Raw genomic sequence first — 24,301 nt, forward strand, 5'->3', positions numbered from 1 at the left:
AGCTCTGCCTGTTCAGGGGTCTTTTCCAGAGCTCCGCAACAGGAATCTCCACGTAAGTGAACATGCTCGGCCCACCCCAAACCGTCCAGCCTGGAACCTCTTCTCTAAAACATACAATGTTTTACAAGATCTTGCTCAACTTTATCTCTTCCCAGAAATTTTCTCTTTTCCATTACTGGTTCATCCTCTTCAGTGTATATGTTTAGGCTCCATCCTCAGAAATTATTTTATAGGTCTGACTTGGGGGGCTCGGAAACCTACATTAATAATAAGCAGCCTAATGATTCTAATATGGATAGTTCATGGTCTACACTTTGAGGAACAAAATCAACCTGCAAGTACGTGGTGACTGTCAAAGAAGAGCCAAAAGAATGAGTTTCATTATAGCTTTAAGAAATTAAAAATATATTAGGTGATCACAATATATGCTCCCCAGTTTTTTAGAGGTCAGTTCCAGACACTTCCTCATCTTTTGCATAAGACTTTCATTTCAACCTTCCTTCTCGTGACTGGAACACCCTCCCACCAAGCGCCCAAACAAGAAGTCTACATATGCCCATTGCTACCCAACAATGTACACACTTGTCAGGGGCCCCACACCCGGTAACACCTTTCCAGTTTTGGTTGCTGGTCTTAAGAGCACACGGCACACAAAATCCGACGTGTGGGTATGAGATGGGAGCAGCTGTGTAAATGGGAGTCTGTGGCAGTACCTGGAGTCTTGAGAGAAAGAGGTCATGTGTTTGTGACTGAAAGAAAAATAGTTGTCTGTAAAAAATTTTAAAGATTCATCTTTAAAGATTCCAGTTATAGTCACTGTTTCCTATTTTAACTGAAATAAATTTGTGCTCCTGCACAAAAACACACTCAATCTCTCCTTCTAAGAAACTATTCTGTTTAATAGTGCACTTCATTTATGCTACAGGATGAGCAGGATTGGGAAGACAGAACCAAAGATCATCCCTTCAGCTGGGAAACTCGGGAGCTCCATCCTAACCCAGCAACGCGGCCCAGTCAGGCCAGAGACTCCCTTCTCTGGGCTTTGCTTTTTCTTTGCATTCATACTTGGCTGCTGAAGTCAGAAGTGGGGTCAGGAGGGATCCGGCTGCTGGGGCCAGGTGTCATAGGTCACAGGGGACAGAGGGCAGGGCAAGCTGGCTGAGTGAGCTCCATAAAAGCATTCCTAGTAACTGGGGGTTTGGATTAAATCGCTTTCCAACACAGGAGTGGGGAGAGGAACAGGGAGAGAGCAGGAGGGAAACCAGGCCAATGGCAAACGCTTCTGCTCCTCTCCGTCAGACTTACTGGTATTCAGATGGATTTCGCAGCCATATCTATCACAGGAGGGAAGTACAAGTTCTCCAACAAAACTGCCTGCCTTGCTGCTCTTGGAAACCTGGGCTTGCTGCTCCAAGAGCCCTGCAAAATAGTTACCACAGAAAACCTCTTGGGGTTCCCCCCCCCCAATAAAATAACACATCCCTCAGCACCAAGTTTTTCCATAATTAATGAAGTCATGAGACAACAAAAAAATAGCACATTCCTTATCAAAACTTAAAGCTGGATTAGGAACAGTGGCTTTGAAATACAGCCTCCATTTCCCCTTCTTATCAAATAGGACTCAGAACATTCTTTCCACTGCCTTCTGTGCTGACTATACTGACTCCGACTACAGGAATCCTTGGAATTGTATTCCTACTGTGCTTCCATTCCCCACCTTGGAAAGAAAGGCTCCTCTGGTGTGAAAGAAATGGTCTAGTGCAAACTCCCTTCCAGAATGGAAGGTGATAAGTCCCAGAGCCTCCCTCTCATTCGCAGCACTTAACCTGCCGCTCGCCACCTGATGTCATTCTTGGGGAAACAGACTAGGTAGCTTCATCACTGTGCCAGGAGGATTTGCCCAGTTTGCCCCATTCTCTAAAGTGAAAGGGTTGAGTCGGAAGGGATACATTCTAAGTTATTCATACTCATATAGTAAGGCAGGAGCTCTTTAGACTCAGAGGAAGTGAGGAAAACAGGTGTGTGGCTGTCTTTCATGTAGACTCTCGGATATTTAATTCAGCAGTAACTCTGAGAGAACTTTTGCTCATTCCCATCACATTCAAAGGCTTCTCTCCAGTGTGAATTCTCTGATGGCGAACAAGGGCTGAGCTATACCTAAAGGCTTTCCCACACTCACTACATTCATAGGGATTCTCCCCTGTGTGGATTCTTTGATGCTGAATAAGGCCTGAACTATAGGTAAACTTTCCTCCACATTCCATACATTCATAGGGCTTCTCTCCAGTGTGGATTCTCTGGTGCTGATAGAGGTGTGAGCTCTGGCTGAAGGCCTTCCCACACTCGTTACATTCATAGGGCTTCTCTCCAGTGTGGATTCTCTGGTGATGGATGAGGGTGGAGCTCCTACTAAAAGCCTTCCCACATTCATTGCAAGCATACGGTTTCTCTCCAGTGTGGATTCTCTGATGATGAGTGAGGGTAGAGCTCCAGCTAAAGGTTTTCCCACATTCGTTACATTCATAGGGCTTCTCCCCGGTATGGATCCTCCGATGCAGAATGAGGGCAGAGCTACAACTAAAGGTCTTCCCACAATCATTACATTCGTAAGGTTTCTCTCCGGTGTGGATTCTCTGATGCTGAATAAGGTGTGAGCTCTGGCTGAAGGCCTTCCCACACTCACTACATTCGTAGGGTTTCTCCCCCGTGTGGATTCTCTGATGTTGAATAAGGTCTGAAGTTCTATTAAAGCTCTTGCTACATTCATCACACTTATGGGGTCTGTCTCCCATAGGAAGTCTCTGATGCGAAATGAGGTTAGGACTCACAGTGAAGCTGTTCCCAAAATCATTATATTTCTCACTTCTCTCTCCTGCAGGGCTTAGCTTTTCCTCAACTGTCACTTGACCAAAATCTTCTATCTTCCTATTCAATCTTTCTCCAGAGGAGTTCCCCATTTGCCTCTTTAGACTGACTTTTTGTTCATAGGCTTCTTCAAACTTAAGACCCTGAGAAATATCCTTTTGGAATCTTCCCAACAGCACCCCACGTGATCCTGTATCTTCAGAAATTTCTTGATCGTGCTCAGTTCTGGTCTCACCATCTAGCACAATACAAAATACAAACATCACTTGTCCCTTGTGGAAGAAAGAAACAAAACCAGAGGGCAGGATAATTACGAGAAGAATGTTCATAGGGCTAAAAGCACATGCCTCTTACCTGCGTGCAGACCTGCCCAGGCTGGGGGCAGCTGAGGCATGCTAAGATCATTGCCTTGAGGAAACAGTGAAGGAGAAAGGCAGGAAGCAAAATCAAAGCAAAAAGAGTTAGAAGTAAGGAGAAGGCTGGAGATGGGAAGAGAGGGAGACAGACCAGGCAGAGGCAGGGAACCAAAAACAGAAGAGAAAGGACATGCTGTTCAATGAAGTGACAAAGTCCCCACAGAGGTCAGAGACTGCAAATACAAGTGGGGAGATGGTGGCTTTCAGAAGATAGGGGAGAACAAATACAAGCAAGCAAGCACAGAAGGCTGATGGGAAACAGCAGCAGAGCAGGAAGAAGCGACAAGGGGGAGGCCACACATGCCAAACCCATGGGAACAGGCAAGATAGAGTTCAGTCCATCTCTGGGCCCTAGGCCTAGGAGGCTGTGCTAGGATGTAAGGATTTGACTCATTTGACTTCTCAGTTTTCACTACTTTGGGGTTTTCAAAGGGAGTTTCAGGGACAGAGAATGAATGAGAAGGATTTAGATAGTCAGCACTTTTACTCTGTCAATGTTTTAAAAAGTAAAGACAGCACAATGAACATCAGCGACAGAAACAGCTGTTTCTCCCTCATCTGAATAGGCAGCTCTCAGGACCTCCTTGTTTTCAGCTCCCTTCAAACCCAGGACTCTCGACTCTTCCTCTCAATGCAGCCCAAAGATTGTGTCAAAATCCAGAAATGGAAATCCCGCCGTGGGGGAAAACATGGGATAAGGTCATGTCAAGCAGTCCCAGGGCTCAATTCCAGACCCAAGGCTTGCAGGGGCCTGAAAGGAAATGTACAGGGGTCTCCAGCGGGAGTCAGGGAGACCCCCTGGCACCGCCCAGAGAATGTTCTCACTGGAAGCGAATGACAGACAAGGAATTCAGTCCACAGACTAAAGGTTAAAGAAGCCAGCTGCTCCCCGAAACAAGCAGAGATCTCTACCAGAGCTGCTGCACTTGGCCTTGAACAAAGCAACAGATCCCCCAAGGTAGTACAACAGAGAAGAGAAGGAGAGTTCCAGATGTGCCCTTGGGCACAGAGCAGGGCCTCCACGTTTAGGAATCCTAACAGGCTAATCTTTTGGAAAAGGCTCTCAAATATACATTAAGAATCACAGGTAGAAAAGCACCAGATTTAGAGCCGAAAGACTAGGTTCAAGTCCTGCTACTTGCCAGCTACACATAAAGCACATGTAAAGCACTGAAGACCTCTGACTTCTCTTTCCTCGCCTGTAACATGAGGAGACTACCAGCGGCCTCCACCACTGTGTTACTGACAGGTAGAAAGAATGTATACAAAACCTCTTTACAAACTCCAACTTACTACACAAACAGGAGTTACTATCATGATTGTTGTTAGAACTTTCTAAGATTAAGTCAATCCTTAGCTGATCATTTTGTGATTCGACTATTACTACCAAACAAGGAAACAGAAAAATGCCACGGGACTTTTACTGAGAAAGCAAACTCCTTACCCAGCGAGAACACATTTCCATAATTCTCCAGCATCACATCCCTATAGAGGTCCCTCTGAGCAGGCTCCAAACGCTTCCACTCCTTTCGGATGAAGTACACAGCTACATCCTCAAATGTCACCAGCTCCTGAAACAACACGGTCTTGCATGCAATTTCAGGGTGAGGGATGGGACTGGCAGCACCAAATAAATAAATAAGTAAGTAAGTAAGTAAGTAAGTAAGTAAGTAAGTAAGTAACGGGATGAGGCCGAATGATGCGTATCCACGAGGTGGGGGGGAGGAGGTTATGGTGCAGGAAGAGAGGACTCCGTTATTCAGCAGGAAAGGACCATGTCCCTGATACAGCGAATCACGGTTTAGGGCACCAAATGGATGTCACTGCACAAACGTTTCCACAAAATGGGAAGGAAAAAAAAGAAGGATAAAGGAAACCACAGCTCACCTGGGACTTGGCCTTTAGCAGTGCAGCTGCCAACATCTCATCCCCCAGGCTATCCTTGTCAGAATACGCAGGAACTTTTGAGGAAGGAAGAGCTGAAAGACAATAAAAGGGTCCGTGAGTGAAGTCATCTGCTCTCTGGCCTCCGAACCCACAGTAAACTCATGGGGTCCTGGAACAATCTAGGGCCCACTCCCTCTTACACATCTAAGTTTCATTCCCCAGTGGCTGTGAAAGGTGCTTACACAGGCACATTCAGTGTGCATCCCTCCTCCAGAGGAGGGATGTCCAAAGCCCTGTTGATGCTGCTCTCCATCTGCCCCAGGTCCCTTCCTTTCTGTCCAGTCGCTGCTTCTCAGGGAAGCAGGCCCAGTCCTCCCATTAGTGATCAGCACCTTCTTGTCCTTTCTCCCAAGCTTGGATAGAAATGTAGACATTCCTGCTCACGTCCCTTCCACCCATCTCCGCATTTCTCAACTCAAACTCATGCATGAAGGTCTCTTAGACCAGAGGAAACCAGTAGCCTGACTGAACAGATAATGCCCATTATTCTTTCTCTTCATCCCCAAGATCAAATCTAAATACTACATGTTTCCTGTTTCTGTGCTTGATCACGTATCTTCTTCTGTAATTCTATTTTTTTTTCTTAGAAGTAGGCTTCACGCTCAGTGCAGAGCCCAATACGGAGCTTGAACTCACGACCCTGAAATCAAGACCTGAGCTGAGATCAAGAGTCGGATGCTTAACTGACCGAGCTAGCCAGGTGCCTCTTCTTTAATCCTTAAGTTAACATATTTGCCCCTCAGAGACTCTAAACCCCTAGAGACACTGGATTGTGTACAATAACCTACAGAGTTCCTTACGTGCTTCTTCCTGATAAGCATACCCTTTAGGACTGTATTTGGCTCTAAGTCAGTGGCACAGTTGATGGAAGCAAAATACAAATACTTTAATGGCTTCTACTCATTTTATCCTTTTGCCTGTGACCTACAAAGCCAAGAGCCCCTCAAGTGCAAGCTCCTAAAGTACACAAACGAGGACTACGAAGTTGGCAGCTACCAAGCACCTGGAAGTCTGTGATTATAACGGTTTTCTTAATTCCGCATGAGGTACCAACAGCACTTCAAAAATGCCTGAGCTATAAAACCTGATAAGCTGTACATCATTATCGTCTTTAGTCAGCTTTCCCTACAGACTATTAGCTACTGACTATCAGCTACCGACTATCAGCTACCGAAAGGGAAGGACTGTGTCTCCGCCACATGTGGATTCCAGTAGCTGGCCCAGAGCCTGGTGAATAAGAGATTCAGCGTGACTGGGGAATGTCTGAATGCAAGAATAAATGAATCCCTGTTGCTTACCACTCTCAAGCAGGGGCTGAGGTTCCTGAGATACGCAATCAGCCTGAGTTTCCATCGGTAGGGCCAGAAGCTCTGGGTCTCTGGTCTACTATCTGCAGACTCGGCAGGAAGAAGGTTTTGAATGAGAACCCGGAAGCACTGCAGAAGCAAAGTTCAAGGTGCAATGGTTAAAAAAAAAACAAAACAGATGAACAACAACAACAAAAAAACCTCCTGGGAGCTAGTATTTCAGGTAGTCCCCAAGACTAGCAAGAGAAAAACACAGAAACTTGGACCAGCCTTCCAGATCTTGGTAAATACATACACCTGCTCCCTGTGATGAACCTGCACAGGCACCACAGAAAGGGCCCCATTCCTAGACAACATCCCACCTCTGGCTCCCACAATGTACTGAGTGATATTTGTAACGACAAAAGATGTGGAATACTGGTGTCAAATAATGACACTGACAGAATGAAACACTAAGCAACGACTGAAATAAAAAACAGAAGAAAATGAAAAAGTGTGCACACATATATTTACAAAACGTGTATGTATTGTATCAACTTTTAAGGATGTTTAGGATAGTGCATAAAGATAAACATTTACAGATTCTTTTTCTTTCTTTCTTTCTTTCTTTCTTTCTTTCTTTCTATCTATCTATCTATTTATCAAGAGAGAGGGAGGGAGGGAGGGAGGATAGGAGAGGGGGAGAGAGAGAGAGGGAGGGAGGGAGGGAGGGAGGGAGAGAGAGGGAGGGAGGAAGGGAGAGGGGAAGAGAGCGAGGGAGAGGGAGGGGGAGAGAGAGAGAGAGAGAGGGAGGGAGGAGGGGAGGGGGGAGGGAGGAGGGGAGAGAGAGAGCAAGAGAGAGGGAGGGAGAGGGAGGGGGAAGGAGAGGGAGAGAGAGGGGGAGGGAGGGAGGGAGGAGGAGAGAGGGGGAGGGAGAGGGAGAGGGAGAGGGAGAGGGGGAGGGGGAGGGGGAGGGAGAGGGAGAGGGAGGGGGAGAGAGAGAGAGAGGGGGGGGAGGGAGGAGGGGAGGGGGGAGGGAGGAGGGGAGAGGGGGAGAGAGAGAGCAAGAGAGAGGGAGGGAGAGGGAGGGGGAGGGAGAGGGAGGGGGAGGGAGAGGGAGAGAGAGGGGGAGGGAGGGAGGGAGGAGGAGAGAGGGGGAGGGGAGAAGAGAGAGGGAGGGAGAGGGAGAGGGAGAGGGAGAGGGAGAGGGAGAGGGAGAGGGAGAGGGAGAGGGAGCGGGAGAGGGGGAGGGGGAGGGGGAGGGGGAGGGGGAGGGAGGGGGAGAGAGAGAGAGCGCAAGCGACGTGAGCACGAGCAGGGGAGGGGCAGAGAGAGGGAGACACAGAATCCAAAGCAGGTTCTGAGCTGTTAGCACGGAGCCTGATGCAGGGCTCGAACTTAGGAGCCGTGAGATCATGACCTGTGCAGAAATCAGATGCTTAACTGACTGAGCCACCCAGGCACCCCTTTGCAGATTTTTTTAAAAAAACCCTCACAGACAGTAGAACTAGGAAAAAAAAATTTTACTTTATTAGGCTTCTGGCTATTGTACCAAATTTTGAGGATAAGGGGCCACGAAACAGCACCTAAATAGCAGAGATTGGAAAAACTTTTCATGAGTTTTCTGGCTCCCATTTAAAAAACCCTGGAGAAATAACACCTGATGCCCAGAACTAGGGCAAACAGCTCAGATTAATTAAATAAGATAAATCCTTCCTCTCCTAAGATGGTTGTCTGCTTCCAGTCTCAGCCAAAGGCAGGATGCCACTGAGGGACAGGGGCTCCTTCTGTGGTCCTCGTGCAGTGTCATCACAGGGAGCAGGTGTATGTATACACCAGATCTGGAGGCCTGGTCCCCATCACCGAGAAGGCAGCAGCCAGCCTTCTTTCTATCTCCCCTCTTCTCTCCTAATATATCTCCTTGGAGAAGAATCTAAATCTCTGACGCAGGGACCAATACTTTGTTAAGAAACATAAGCTTACTTATTACTCCCTGCTGATGTCCCACTGCTCAGTTGCTATGACCAGCAAAAGAGATCTGTTCTTTGTGGCTCGAGTGAATAAAATGAAACATCAGTATCTAGACCGAGGTTTGGATCTCAAGTGGAAGTTTCTACTGCCCTCTTGAATGCTGTGACAAGAACCAACAGACCCAGAAAAGGCGCAGCAGCTACCAGAGCTTCCTTGCACTTAGGCAAGAGAAAAGGAAAAAAAAAAAAAAAAAACACCTGGATTTCATCTACCTCCCTCTTTACATATTTGTTCGTATAACAAACAACTGTTGAGTGTACTACGCTGCAAGGCACTACTGAAAGGAGTAAAAACACAGTAACGTAAGCGGTATCTGCTTCCTCATTATAGACCGCTGCATTCACAGAAGGCATAAGAAGGGGCGGGGCCCAGAGAGTCACTCAGAGCTCACAGAACTCTTGTCTTTGGGCACCAAGGAGGTACAGAATGCCCACCACCAAAGTCTTTACACAGGGAAAGGCACTGAATGAGGCACGGGCCAGGCCCAAGGGCAATCAAGGTGACACACCCTACTGCCACCAGAGCTCTCTTCGCTGGGTCCCTTCAACTCTGTCTCAGAGCCAGCCATCTTTTGTTCCTATCAACCAACTTTACAATTTCCAGGACTGTTTATAAGCAGACCCCTGCAACAAATCAGCTCTTAGTCCAAACTCTCTTTAAAGGAAAATCAGAGGCTCTGACTCCAGAGGAAAAAAAGTAAGCCTCCCTCCTCACAGCTGGGTTAACCAAAGCTGGAACTCAAAGGCATATTGTTGAGAACAAGTCTCCAGTGTCTGGATCAGTACACAGTGTTTCTCATGGGAAGAAAAATCTCCATTGTGCCCCCACAGCGTCACGTCCAGGCCGGGCCCTTCCTTGCTCTGCTGCCAACACCTCTCCCTGAAGCTGCTCCTGGGGACCGAGAAAGATGACCTGGCAGTGAGAACGAGTCATGAAAAGCTTTTACCTGCTGGAATCTTTCCTTCCTTCTTTGGAGTTAGTTGCTAGAGTGGCAATTACCAGGAATTTGGAAGCCTCTGTTCAAGTTCCTGGGAATTCTAACTTTAGTTGATGCCAATGCTGCTGTGTGATGAAGGAAAAAAAATTTTTTTAAATATTCATAAACTTCATTTCTACTCAAAGGAAAAAAAAAGACAGAGAGAGAACATATACTAATCAATACAATTAAGACTACAACTGGTACTTGGGTTGCACCCCTAGAGAGATGAAAGGCAACTGAAATTTCTCCAGGTCAACCTTCCACCCAGTGTAAGAAATGGCTGCCTGGCTGCTCAGTCAGTAAAGCATGCAACTCTTGATCTCAGGGTTGTGAGTTCAAACCCCATGAAAGAAAGGAAATAAAGAAAAGACAGAAAAGACCTTCTCAAGTTCCCAATATTCTGACAGCTAACATGCAAGAAACTCTCAAATTCAGCAGGGAGTCTGTTTCATGGCTGCACAGCTCAGCCATCAGAGGTCTTCGGCTAGAGCTGAAAATCTATCCCCTTGGACCTTCACCTCACAGAGGCCTAGTACCCTATGGAGCTTCACGAATAGAATCTTTTCTTTCCAGGCAATTGTTGATCAAACACTTGTAAACCACACTGATGCCCACTCTCTACAAACTTCTCTTCTTGGGGATAAACACCTTTAGCTCCTCTCATTATTCCATAGATTTCAGGTTCATCATCCTGCTTATCCTCCCCTGGAGTCTACAAATGCCATTCAGAACGTAAACATCCTTCTGCGTTCAATCCCACTTCAAAAGCCGATCAAATCGGGGATCTAACACAACTGAAAATGGGAGCCAGGCACAGCTGTACCATTCCCCGTAAGAGACTCGATTTATTGAACGCCCGTAGGATTATTCCCGGGATCTGAGTTTGCACACTCTCCGCTCCTTCGCCCCATTCCAGACCAAGTTCTAACTGCGAATACTTCGTTGAACTCCTCAGATCCTCAGACCCGTCTAAGTAAAAATAGACTTCCCCTGCCGCTGGCGCGAACAACCGCGTCAACAACAAATAAAAGCGTCTGGGAGAGTTACCAAGTTAGGGGCGCTGTCATCAGCTGTTCTAAAGAGAGGGACCCGTTTACAGCCATACTGGAACTTTTAAGTGCTCGAACTGGGCAAAGTCACAAAACCAGAACCGGAGCCCCTTTCCTCCCGTCCTGGCAGGGCCCCGTTTGGAGGAAGGAAGCCCCGGGGAAAGCGGAGTCCAGGACCGGCTGCGGGGGACGGAGCGGCGCGTCCCGGCGCCCTGCTCCGGGCGGGCCTGGGGGCCCCGCGGGCCGCAGCGGCGCGGACACCACCCCCTTCCCCGGCGACCACAGTCTCCGTCTCACCGCGAGCCCCGCGGGCGGCCGGACTCACCCTGGGGGCAAGGACGGGAGATCTGGGGAGCCGGACACGGACCAGGCCGTGTCGGACCCTGTCACAGACCCACACACCGGGACAGAACAAAGAACGGAAGTTCTCTCTGTTTCGCTTCCGGGTCGGCGCTTTTCACCGCCCACGCTATCCCCCGTGGCCCCTCCGCGCCCACTTGTTCTCTCTAGGAACATGGGAGGTGTTCTCCTCTCGGTGGTTTGGCGCCCTCGCCCGTACCGGCCCTGGCTTTCCGGCCCGCCGCCGCGCCCCCTGTTGGCTGGGCCAGGCGAAGAGCCGCGTACCTCGGCCTCTGAGCGCGTGCTCGGATGCCGCTGACCCCGAGCAGGCGGCTGGGGCGGCCGGGGTTCCCCACGAGCTGCCGAAGGCAGGGGAGAGCGCACCTTGCCCCAGCGACCGGGGTCCCGAGCCGACCCGCTGCAAAAAGCAACACTTTCGAAGGATTCATCAAAAAAAAAAAAAAAAAAAAAAAAACTTTATTTGAAATTCCCAAATAAACCAAGTTTATGCTTCAAAAACCAAGTTTTGTGTTTGTTTCATGTAAAAATGCCCCCTTTAAATTACTAAAATCTGAAGAAGCCATTGCAGCCCGTCAGAGAGTTACCGTAAAGACAAAACCTGCCCAAGGTGATGGGAGAGAAAAGTCGGGGAAGTTACCGATGGATGCATCCGAAGAAAACAAAACAGGCGAAGCCCCCCTGCAGGTACCAAATGTGTGAAATGCTTGAAGGAATGAGGGGGAGGCTTCCCGTTTTCCTCACTTTTATGCCCTCACTGGAGGATCCCTGTAAGTGTCCGGAATCAAATCCTTACAAAAACGAGACCTTGTGATATCCTGCTCAACGAGGGCCCTCCTGACTCCCCTTGTAGCCCTGCCTCCCATTTGATCCCAGCTTTCACTACATCCAGTATTTATGGTGCCCATGGTCAGCTCTGCGATTGCAACAGAACTTACTCTCCACTGACTTGCAGTCTAAGAGCCATAATTTAAATAACCAATTCCAGGAAAACATGATAAGTGCTAGGGAAAGGAGACTTTCCAGAAGTGTTGCAGGCCCTGGAGGGGAAGGGAGGTGCAACAGACAGAGGGAACAGCCAGGGCAAAAGGCCTGGAGGCAGGACAGAACAATGCACTAGTAACGCATATAACTTGTGCGTGGCCTGAGAAGGGTGGGGCCCATACCCAGTCCTTCTAGACCACAGTGAGATTTTGAGCAAATACTTGGCATATCCAAGCCACTCAGTAAACTCGATACCCACCCACACCCCCCACCAAAACAAAACAAACACACACAACCCCTGGTTTTTTTTGTTTGTTTGTTTGTTTTTTTTTTTTGCTTTTTTAATCTCTTCATTCTGTTTTCTTCCACTTCTAACCTCAGGGACAAGAAGTTCAAGAGCTATGGAAGGAGGCAGTGGCAAGCAGAACAGGGAAGGGTGGAAATAGAGGGAGTCTCTTCAAAATGGGATTGTTCTGTAAAAGGTCTCCTAATGCCAATCCAAGGGGAACAGCTCTTAGACTCCCAGCACCTTCAATGCAATCAGCTCTATTACTCTGGGGCTCAGAAGTCAATTTGTAATTTACGTGGGCATTTGCCCCAGAGCCCAGCCACTTGGGTAATTCTCAGCTAGTTCTCAAATGCCACACTCTTTTTTTATTTTTTAAAAAAAAAAATTTTTTTTCAACGTTTTTATTTATTTTTGGGACAGAGAGAGACAGAGCATGAACGGGGGAGGGGCAGAGAGAGAGGGAGACACAGAATCGGAAACAGGCTCCAGGCTCTGAGCCATCAGCCCAGAGCCTGACACGGGGCTCGAACTCACGGACGGCGAGATCGTGACCTGGCTGAAGTCGGACGCTTAACCGACTGCGCCACCCAGGCGCCCCTCAAATGCCACACTCCTAATGATTATTCTTCTGAGTCCATGATCTCTATAGTGCCATGAATCACCTAAGGGACTCTCAAAGCAGTCCACCAAGGTGGGAAAGAAAGTACCTGAATTTTGTAAAGCTTTTACCTAAAACAAAGAGAAAAAATGGAGTAAAAAGGTAAGCCTTCCCAAAAGTCAATAGGAGGGCATGCACTAGTGGCCTCACTGGGGGGTTTCGTGTCAGACTATACCAGTCTTCAGACAAGGATATGAGCAACCTGGCAGGTAGGGATGGGGGATGGAGAACACAAATATTCTCAGAGAGTGTGTGTAGACAGCTAGTTTTGAGAGATTCAATTTCCAGAGTCTTACATTTTTTTTCTTTTTTTTTTTTAACGTTTATTTATTTTTGAGACAGAGAGAGACAGAGCATGAACGGGGGAGGGGCAGAGAGAGAGGGAGACACAGAATCGGAAACAGGCTCCAGGCTCTGAGCCATCAGCACAGAGCCTGACACAGGGCTTGAACTCACGAACCGCAAGATCATGACCTGAGCCGAAGTCAGACGCTTAACTGACTGAGTCACCCAGGCGCCCCCAGAGTCTTACATTTTCTATCTGTACATCTTTAAAATTGCTCCCTTGGAAAACATCCCTATGGCCAGGGTGCCCTCCTTCACAGTCATCTTCCCTCCTGGTAGAAGATAGCTAGGCTTCTTTACCCCCAAATCTTACAGTGATGTATTGGTCTGGGGTGTCAAACCTTTTGGGGTACCAAGCAAAAGGATTCACTTGAAATACTGCTGCCAGTAAGGATTAGGTGAACAAATCCTTTGTGATTCAAGTGGTTTCCTATTATTTCCTGTCTCAGACTATGAGTCTGGAGTTCTCTTGTCCAGCAAGAAAGCGGGCGCAGAATTAAAGAAGCTAATGTCTATGGGGAGACAAGAGCCCTGAGTAAGGGTCCTTTCTCCATATTTATTAGGATCTTGAAAGCTTAGATATGTGATGGACGTGCAGAAAGTAAAACAGTAGTCATTAACTTGTGTGTGAGAGATAAAGGATCTCAGGGACACACGTTAGAGGTTAGGGTCAAAACATAACCTCTCGGTGCTACACAGATGGCCATTTCCTGCAGGCCCTGCATCTGGTTATCTGTCTTTTCTAAGGACTAAGATAAATGGAGCATGCTATCCTGAGAACCATAAGTTACTCAAGATTCCTTTATGGCCTGTATATCATTAGCTGTTCTCAGATGTTTTGGTCCTGTTAAGGCGGCTTTCCACCCTATGCCTTTTTAACCCATTTGTGTAAGCATAGAGAATTTTTAAACCTATTTCCCATAACTTCCCTCCAGTAAAAGGAGAGGACAAAACCATTTCTGTTGTAAATCACAGTGTGATTTTGCCATGTAAAATCAACACTGCTATAACTATATTCCTTTTGCCACTCATCTCCTCTATGTGGGCAGGATTTCCCAATATTTACGTCTATAAAAGCAAAAGTAGGGGGTGGTGCCTGGCTGGCTCAGTCTCTAGAGTATGCAACTCTTGATCTCTGGTTGTGCGGTTATGCCTTCAAGCCCCATGCTGGTCTTTAAAAAAAAAAAAAGCTTTAAAAAGGAAGAAAATTTTAAAAAGAAAAAGCAAAAGTGGGAATAGATTTAATACTTTATTCTAGTAGTAGGTAATGCCCATCTATTGAGAAAAGCAAGACAGTTCCCTCAATCTCAGTGAGGTAAATTCTAATAAACGTAACTTTTTGTTTATTAATCATAGATCAGATTTGTTATATGTTTATATTTTTCTCAATTGTGAAGTAATAGTTATAATGATAACCCAAACCAGGAGAAAATTTTAAAGCCTTGCATTCATACAAAATCCAGTATTAATTAAATTTGTTTATATTTAATTTTTTGCAGCAAATTATGTTAATCAGTTATCAATAAAATACTGACCTTATTTCATCTACAATCCCACACATGCTCCTCCTGATTATTTTGAAGCAAACCCCAGACATGTTTATCTGTAAATATTTCGTTATAATTGCCTATATAAGGACTCTTGGAAAAATAACTGATACCATTACCACATCTAAAATATTTAATAACTTTTAAAATATTATATATGGAGCCAGTGATCAAGTTTCCCTCATTGCCTCAAAATTTTTAATTTGTTATAATTCTGTTTGAATTGTGATCCAAATAAGGTCAATATTGAGATCAGATGATATGGATCTTAAGTTTCTTTTAATCTATGAATTCTCTTTTCATCTTATTTTTCTTCCTTGTGATTTAATAAAAAGGATGATTTATCCTGCAGTTTCCCACTGTCTGAAGTCACCTGTCTCCCTGCATTGTCCTATTACATGTTCTTCAGGCCCTTATATTTCCTATAAATTGGTGATTAGATCTATACCAGAGGCTAAAAGAGTTTAAATTTCTATACTTTAGTTTTATGGATTTTGAATACAATTTTAATTTTTTGTTTCAGTCAACTTTTGCATCTGCAATCAGAGGCATGAATATACATAAAAGACTTTATCTCACTATATATGAGGTGTATACTTCAGGTTTGTGCACTTGCTATTTGTATACTTCAATCAACAATAACAAAATAACTGTCCCCCATAAAGCCTCTTAAATATGCACCCAGGAAACACTTGAAAATACAATTTCTAATCTATTTAAAAATATTCCACTATTAGTGGCTGGAATTATTTTGTGGATCTGTCTACTTCTCATTATCAGTATTCCCTCTCCTCCAGCCCTCACCAGAGTCTCTGAGAGCAGGGACACTGACCGTCTCATCTGGCACGGTAATCCTCCAAAATCTAGAACTGCCTGACACTTAGCAGGTGTTCAACAACAACTGTGCAATAACTAACAAACAAGGAAGTAAATATTTATGGAATTCTCTGTTTCCTTCCAATATGCCCTCAAATATATATAAACTATGCCCCAGATATTGCACGAGACATTATTATTATATTAAAAATTATTTGTTGCTCACCTGAAACTCAAATTTAACAGGTCACCCTGCATTTAATCTGGCAACCCTATCTCCACTGAAACTGTACTTGTTGAAATCAAGGGGAGTGATATTTAGCTCACTTCCCTGAATTCGTCATACATGTGTTCACATTCTTCTTTGAGTTAATAGAATTCTGCAGCTCCCGCGGGAATAAGTAGGTACACTTCTTTCCCCTAATTCTTTAATTTGACAGGATCCTAAGAAATGTAACTTTAGTGACTTTGGGACTTTATGGGATCTTCCATTCTTTCATGTTAGTAAAACCATGAAGTTCTTAAGGAGACTTAAATTTGTATTTGCCTATTTTGCATGGCTTTGCCTAACTCAAGATTGAAACTTACAGTCTTTTTGCTGTTTCCTTTGAGTCAGAAAATATTTCCTCATCGATTATTTTAAATTATTAATTTCTATCCTCATCAATATTGTAAAGTAGTCCATAATACCAATGTGTTTGAATAACAAGAATCAACAGAACTACTTCTCATTCTGGAAGAGATTCCAATGGCCATTCTTTTATTATTATTAGTTTTACTGTTTATTTATTTATTTTTAATTTTTTTTTCAACGTTTATTTATTTTTGGGACAGAGGGAGACAGAGCATGAACGGGGGAGGGGCAGAGAGAGAGGGAGACACAGAATCGGAAACAGGCTCTAGGCTCTGAGCCATCAGCCCAGAGCCCGACGTGGGGCTCAAACTCATGGACCGCGAGATCGTGACCTGGCTGAAGTCGGACGCTTAACCGACTGCGCCACCCAGGCGCCCCATTTACTGTTTATTTTTGAGAGACACAGACAGACAGACAGACAGACAGAAGGTGAGTCAGGGAGGGGCAGAGAAGACGCACAGAATCCAAAGCAGGCTCCAGGCTGTCAGCACAGAGCCTGACGTGGGGCTTGAACTTATGACCTTGAGTTCATGACCTGAGGTGAAGTCAGACACATAACCAACTGACTGAGCCACCCAGGTGCCCCTCCAATGGCCATTCTTTTAGAATACTTGATACCAACTTTTTTATTTTTGTTAATCATTGTAGACTCTGGCTTTTTAGACTAAATATATGACAATCAACCTCAGCCAATATTCTCTTTGATGCTCAAATTGTCACTATTTTGGCCAATGTGAACTCATTTTAGGTTGATCCTTATGTCATTTCAATATAACCTCATTAAATATGAAAGCTTTTGGTACAACAAAATTGGAAGGCTCACCTTATTTTTCTCTTTGTAAAACTAGCTATTTCTCCAAGACCCTGGTGCAGGGTTAAGGGAAAAGAAAAATATTCATCTCGGGGTTCCCGTTATTTCTGGGTAGTTGCTCATGGAAAGAAATTTAAAAAGATAGGTATTGGGGCGCCTGGGTGGCGCAGTCGGTTAAGCGTCCGACTTCAGCCAGGTCACGATCTCGCGGTCCGGGAGTTCGAGCCCCGCGTCGGGCTCTGGGCTGATGGCTCAGAGCCTGGAGCCTGTTTCCGATTCTGTGTCTCCCTCTCTCTCTGCCCCTCCCCCGTTCATGCTCTGTCTCTCTCTGTCCCAAAAATAAATAAACGTTGAAAAAAAAAAAAAAAAAATTAAAAAAAAAAAAAAAAAAAAAAAAAAAAAAAAAAAAAGATAGGTATTAAATTTTTCTTATTGTGAAGAAATGAGTTAATATTCATACTGCCAATCCAGTTTTACTTAAATTCTTAATTCCACAACTATACTCCTTCCTTTACCTTTTACTGGAATACCATCTTCATTCTTTAAAAATGTTTGAGAGTGCAGGCACCTGTACACACATGCACGGTGAGCAGGGGAGGGGCAGAGAGAGAGGGACAAAGAGAGAAACTCAAGCAGGCTCCCCCCTATCAGCGCAGAGCCCCTGGGGCTCGATCCCGCTCATCTCGAGATCACGACCTGAGTGGAAATCAAGAGTTGGATGCTTTACCGACTGAGCCACTCAGGAGCCCCTAATTTGTTATTATTTAAATAAATGCCATTAAAAATAAAGTACTGGGAAAATACTATGAAAAGTATATATAAAAAATTTGAGGGGCACGTGGGTGGCTCAGTCGATTAAGCTTCTGACTCTTGATTTTGACTCAGGTCATGATCTCATGGTCATGGGACCAAGCCCTGTGTCAGGCTCTGTGCTGGGTGTGGAGCCTGATTGAGATCCTCTCTCTCCCTTTCTCTCTGCCCCTCCCCTGCTCGCACTTCTATCAAAAAAAAATTTTTAGAAATATTCTAACACATGACAGAAAAGGTCCTAAGGTTTTTAACATATAAAGAGCTTTCATAAATCAAGAAGACAAAGACGAACAACTCAACAGAAACAAGACAAAGAATACAAGGAGACATTTCACAAAAAGAAAAGCAACTGGCCAATAAAGATAAGAAAAACACATGTTCACCATCACACATTTTAAAAATTAAAATGAGGGGCGCCTGGGTGGCGCAGTCGGTTACGCGTCCGACTTCAGCCAGGTCACGATCTCACGGTCCGTGAGTTCGAGCCCCGCGTCGGGCTCTGGGCTGATGGCTCAGAGCCTGGAGCCTGTTTCCGATTCTGTGTCTCCCTCTCTCTCTGCCCCTCCCCCGTTCATGCTCTGTCTCTCTCTGTCCCAAAAATAAATAAAAAACGTTGAAAAAAAAAATTAAAAAAAAAAAAATTAAAATGAGATATTTTCTATTAGCTTGGTATAAATTTAAAGTTTATATATATATACCTTTAACAAGTTATATATTTAAGGTATATAACACGGTAAATTTTGTGTATTTTACAACTTTAAAAAGTTGGAAAAAATTATTGAAATGTGTGTATTGGCTGATATCACAAATGTAGTATTAGAGTCAAAATTGGCTTATTCATCTAAAATCATGTTTTTGCATCATACACTTTATTAATTTTTTTTAATGTTTATTTTTAAGAGAGCAATAGAGCGTGAATGGGGGAGGGGCAGACAGGAGGAGACACAGAATCTGAAGCAGGCTCCAGGCTCTGAGCTGTCAGCACAGAGACCGATGCAGGGCTTGAATTAATGAACCGTAAGATCATGACCTGACGTTTAACCAACTGCGCCAGCCACCCAGGTGCCCTTTGTATCATATACTTGAACTGTATTTTAAGTCACTGTAGGTAGGGGCGCCTGGGTGGCTCAGTCTGTTGAGCGTCCGACTTCGGCTCAGGTCATGATCTCACGGTTCGTGAGTTCGAGCCCTGCATCAGGCTCTGTGCTGACAGCTCAGAACCTGGAGCCTGCTTCAGATCTGTGTCCCTCTCTCTCTTTCTCTCTGCTCCTCCCCTGCTCACGTTCTGTCTCTCTCTGTCTCAAAACTAAATAAATGTTTAAAAAAAATTTTTTTTAAGTCACTGTAGGTAGACTAGCTGGGGTGAAATTAAGCCATTACACAGAAATGTGGAGACCACTGTGTTACTTCCTATCTCAAGATAGGTATCACCCTTCTCTCTCCTAGTAGTGGACAGTCGCCACCAAAGAGAAGGGCTGCAAGACCTGCTGCCCTGAGTCCAGGCTAGCCCTTAAGAGATTATTCTAGAAGAATGGATAAAGTCACAACGTGTTTCCTGGGATGCACAAAGCTGTCACCTCATCAGCATATATACATTCTATTGGTGTAACTGAGTCCCCTCGATTCATCAGATCACCATGTTTGGGGAGACAAAGGGTTGGAAGGACTGCTGCCCACAAATGCCAGGTAAGATGCAGGATGCCCGGGGAAATTTGAATTTCAGATACACACTGAATAAATTTTTTAGTAGAAGTATGCCCCAAATGTTATTTATCTAGAATCCAAATGTAAGTCCTATAAGTTTATCTGTGTGACATGGGGGTCGGCATGCTCACAAGCATCTTCAGACCAAGACAGTCTCAAAGCCCCCTGGGGGCAGTGTTCTTCCTGGCCCACCAGGATTCAACCACTCTCCTAAAGCCAAGCAGGCACTCCACCTAACCACAGGTGGGCACTGAGACTCGAGCAGAGCTCCCGTATTCCCAGTTTCTCCCATTTGTTAGCTTGTTCTGTTCAGTAGATTTGAGCTGTAGTTCCCTACAGAAGCCCATTATTGGCTTTTCTCCCCCCTTCCCTTCCTGCTCCCTCACACCTGGCTTTCTTGAATCACCTCCCTAAATAAACTCTAGGCCTTCAAGTCCTTGTATCAGACTGTTTTAGGGAAACCCAAACTGTTAACAGTCAGCGCTGGAAGTGGCCCTAGAAACTGAGCCATCAGGATGAGACTTTGGGACAGGTCACTCACTGGTCAGATGGTTAGTAAGAGGAGCCTGGTAACGAGTGCAGTAGTGATAACCCTGGCATGGTATACCATGGAATTACCGAGATTCTCACTAGTTCTAGCAAGAGATGAGGTACAGGTAGAAGGGGAAGCATTAGCTTCTGGAATAGTCCCAGAACTTGAACATTACTGGGATAGTGGCAATTATTAGGACCGCGGAGTTTCTCAAGCTTTGAAGAGAGAAAATTATAGGCTTAGTCCAGCCAACTATCACTTCAGGGCATGTTGTGGAAGCCAAAGTCACCCATGGGAGGGATCAGTGATCCCATCTGCAGCGAGAGCAGACTGGCCTGAAAACCAGGCACACGGTTTATTGCGAGGGGGTCAGAACTGCAAAGAAAGCTAAATGCAAAACCTTGCCAAGTCATTTATGCCAAAATTCTGGGCCCTGATTGGGAAAGATTCAGATCCTGATGCATGGGACATCTGGGTAGGTGTGTCTGAGGACCTCAAACCCCAAATTCCCCAGAACCCTCCAGCCTAACAGACAAAATCTCCCTTCCCCTCTGCTGTAAGAGAGTAGCTTCTTTGTGCTTGGAGACTGTGCAAAAATCTCACCTGACGACAGTCAGGGAACACACAGTATGGGCTAGAAGGAATCCTGTTGTATATTCTTGACTTGCAGAGTTTAGAAGGAAGTTTCAGAGTCAGATTTTCAGACTTCGGTAGAGGCAGAATATATATACACAATCAAAACGCACACGAGGCTGATGAATGTTTCCAACGATGAAAAAATGTGTCCAGTGTGCAGAAAAAAAAATTAAGCGCAACACAGCCCAAGAGGCAGGTACTCTAGCTGCTCTACCCTGACTTCCCAATACGCACCTTCACAAGCACTGAAAGTTCTAATGACCTCAAATCCAAATTTTCCAAGAGCTACAACCAGGCAGGAACAGTTTCCTCTCTCTAGAATAGTGTTCAATAACCGACATACCATTTATTTGAACAGTCCTGAGGCATTACAAGATGTTACAAGTTTATTCCAAATCAGATTAAATTGTGCTCAGGTGGCTCAATTCTTTACAAATCATACTTCTTGAATATATGTTAAAACAGTTAAACAGTTTCAGTGTTTCTTCCTTAATTATATTGGATATACTCAGTTTAACTATACAAAAGGCAATGCCGGCCTGGTTCAGGAGACCTAAAGTGTGGTGGGGGACCCCGTCCCAGCGAGCTGGCCAGTGGGCAGTGAGTACCCTGATGCCCTCCAGGACCTCCTTCCCACTGGGCCAACACCCAAGCACTCATTCCTCAGGCACCCTTGACGTTGAGTGAAACAAAATCTACCACTAGAGTTTATAGCGCAATTACTAGGCTTCTCCCTAGGATCCGTATGCTAAAACTTGAAAAATCAAAAACTACTCAGAGAGCATGCTCAACACTTAAAGCACTTCTCCCTCTCCAGTGTGGACCCTCTGATGTTTGGAAAGATTGGACTTACTACAGAAGGTTTTTCCACAATGATTACACCAATAGGGCTTCTCCCCAGTATGGATTCTATGATGTTTATTAAAATTTGAGCTGTGGTTGAAGGCTTTCCCACACTCCTTACATTTATATGGCTTCTCTCCAGTGTGGAGTCTCTGGTGTGAACTAAGACCCGCGTGCTGACTAAAGCTCTTCCCGCACTCGTTACACTGGTAAGGTTTCTCCCCAGTGTGTATCCGGTAGTGTCGAATGAGGCTGCCTTTACCACTGAAAGCTTTCCCACAATCTTTACACTGATATGGTGCCTCTTCAGTGTGCATTCGCTGATGTTTAAGGAGGTCTGAGCTCTGACCAAAGGCTTTCCCACACTTACAGTCATAGGGCCGGTCCACCAAGTGTGTTCTGTAATGAAGGGTGAGGTTTGAACTGTGGCTGAAAGCTTTCCCACATTTGGTGCACACATATGGTTTCTCCCCAGTGTGTGTTCTCCGGTGTTTAGTAAGATTTGAGCTATTACTAAAGGCCTTTCCACACTCTGCACAAATGTAACGCCTCTCTCCTGGGGTAGGTTTAGCGGGAATCAATTCTCTGCCTTTCTTAGAACCTTTGTCTAGGAGAGGAGTTTTTGTTCCTCTTTCCTTTTCAAGGTTTACCCACTGCCTTTCTAACCTGGACTCACATTTACTGGCAATAATCACAGGAATAATATCCCTTTTGAATTCTTGAGATTCTTCAGAACTTTTCTGCTTCTCTGTTGATTCCTCATTCTGGGTGTTCGATTTATGATCTGAAACAATAAGCAGAAAAAGAACATGTCAGTTGTGTTGTGTTCTGAGAAGCAACTGTTAAAGGAGAAATTGAAATGTCAGATGATGTGGATGGGTTTTAAAGGGTGACCAAGTATCGCTCTGTGAGAGGTCACAGTATCACAGATACACAAAGTCACCATCAGATCTAGTATACAGTACCAGGCTTTCACACAAGGCCACGACTAGTAGTTGTTAGGATATAACGAGTACACAGCCTTCTCTGCCAGGAGAAGAGCTTCACATAAAGAGGGCAATAAGGCAAAACCAGGCTGCTGGGACAGCAACAAAGGAGATGGTGATGCCCAGGAAGAAAGAAACAAGTAAGAAGTATTACTGAATGGTTGAAGTTGATTAAGGAAAATAAAAAGGGTAATAAAGGAGACCAGGCTAGTGGCAAACTCACCTTCTCACAGAAGTGGAAAAGCAACAAAAGAGGACATTCGGTCCATATTCGATCATTCTAGTCCCAGATCATTATTCATTTAAATGAAAGTGCTAACCTCCCATTAGAGTTTGACTCTCATCATGTAACCTACAGTGGCTATGTCTTACAATTCTTTTAGTTCTAAAGTTAATACTCCCGAAATTATATTGAAGCAATATATCTTCTTTAGAGCACTGCACTAGGCAGCAACACTTACAAGTCCATCTAATCTGTCCACATACATGGAAAAGGGGACTAAGAGAAATCCACACTGAACCACGGGCTCCCTCTGAGAACTGTCAGCCCTCCGTGAGTACAAGAGCCTCAATCAACAAGGTACTTTCCTCTCAGCCCCTTCCCTGGTCCCTGGCTCTCTCTCTCCACTCAACCCATCTATTTCCTTCCACGTTCACCCCCTACTTCCTGTCTGCTGGGGACCCCAGCAGCAGTAGATAAAAGTCCCTTTCATTCTCTGTGATGAGCAGTCACACTTGGCTACATGTACAGATTTTCCCTAAAGTTGCCAGGTACTATGTGTGGGAAATAAGTAACTTAATACATAAGCTAAAAAAAAATTTTTTAAGTTTATTTACTTATTTTGAGAGAGAGAGGGAAAGAATCCCAAGCAAGCTCCATGCTGTTAGCACAGAGCCTGATGCAGGGCTCGATCTCATGAAGTGTGAGACCATGACCTGAGCTGAAATCGAGAGTCAGATGCTTAACCAAATGAGCCACCCATGTGCCTCTAAGCTAAAAATTTTATAAATTTTTTTTTTCAACGTTTATTTATTTTTGGGAGAGAGACAGAGCATGAACGGGCGAGGGGCAGAGAGAGAGGGAGACACAGAATCGGAAACAGGCTCCAGGCTCTGAGCCATCAGCCCAGAGCCTGACGCGGGGCTCGAACTCACGGACCGCGAGATCGTGACCTGGCTGAAGTCGGATGCTTAACCGACTGCACCACCCAGGCGCCCCTAAGCTAAAAATTTTAAATAGCCTTATGAACTGGAAGCTGAAAAGAATTTACCAGGGATCATTTCTGCATAATCCAATGCTGATGTTAACAGGTTCACCCAATTATTAACAATATTAACAAATAAACAAGCATCATCTCTTACTGGTTCATTCAACCTGTCACACCTCTGTGAACAGTCTCCTTTTTTACATTTTTAAAATGTTTATTTATTTTGAAAGAGAGAGAGAGAGAGGGAGGGAGAGAGGGAGAGAAAGCACTACTGGGGAGAGGCAGAGAGAGAGAATCCCAAGCAGGCTCTTCACTGCCACCACAGAGTCCAACGTGGGGCCTGATCCCATGAATCATGAAATCATGACCTGAGCTAAAATCAAGAGTGGGGGACGGACTGAGCCACCCAGGGGCCCCGAACAGTCCCTTTTTTAAACTCACTTCAACCCACCCTTTCAAGAGAAGAGGATGTCATGTTCCCTTGCTAGGACTCTGGCTGAGATGCACCTAGGGATGAAAGGCACTCAGGCACTCATTCTGCCTCCGCAGCCAGACCAGGCAAGTCAGT

At 45.2% G+C, this 24,301-nt stretch overlaps 1 protein-coding gene across 1 annotated transcript in view; it reads right to left on the minus strand.

Moving 5' to 3' along the window:
* Positions 1-376: 376 nt before the first annotated feature.
* Positions 377-24,301, minus strand: part of ZKSCAN1 (zinc finger with KRAB and SCAN domains 1) — a 68,005-nt gene continuing 44,080 nt past the window's right edge. The window contains exons 9-10 of the mRNA XM_030300383.2: positions 21,500-22,323; positions 377-2,771 (exon numbers count right to left, since the gene is read on the minus strand). Coding sequence (XP_030156243.2) covers positions 2,034-2,771; positions 21,500-22,323 — 1,562 coding nt within the window. The 3' untranslated portion in view covers positions 377-2,033. The remainder of the gene's footprint in view (positions 2,772-21,499; positions 22,324-24,301) is intronic.

Source organism: Lynx canadensis, chromosome E3, assembly GCF_007474595.2.
Source record: "Lynx canadensis isolate LIC74 chromosome E3, mLynCan4.pri.v2, whole genome shotgun sequence".
Classification (NCBI taxonomy): Eukaryota; Metazoa; Chordata; class Mammalia; order Carnivora; family Felidae; genus Lynx; species Lynx canadensis.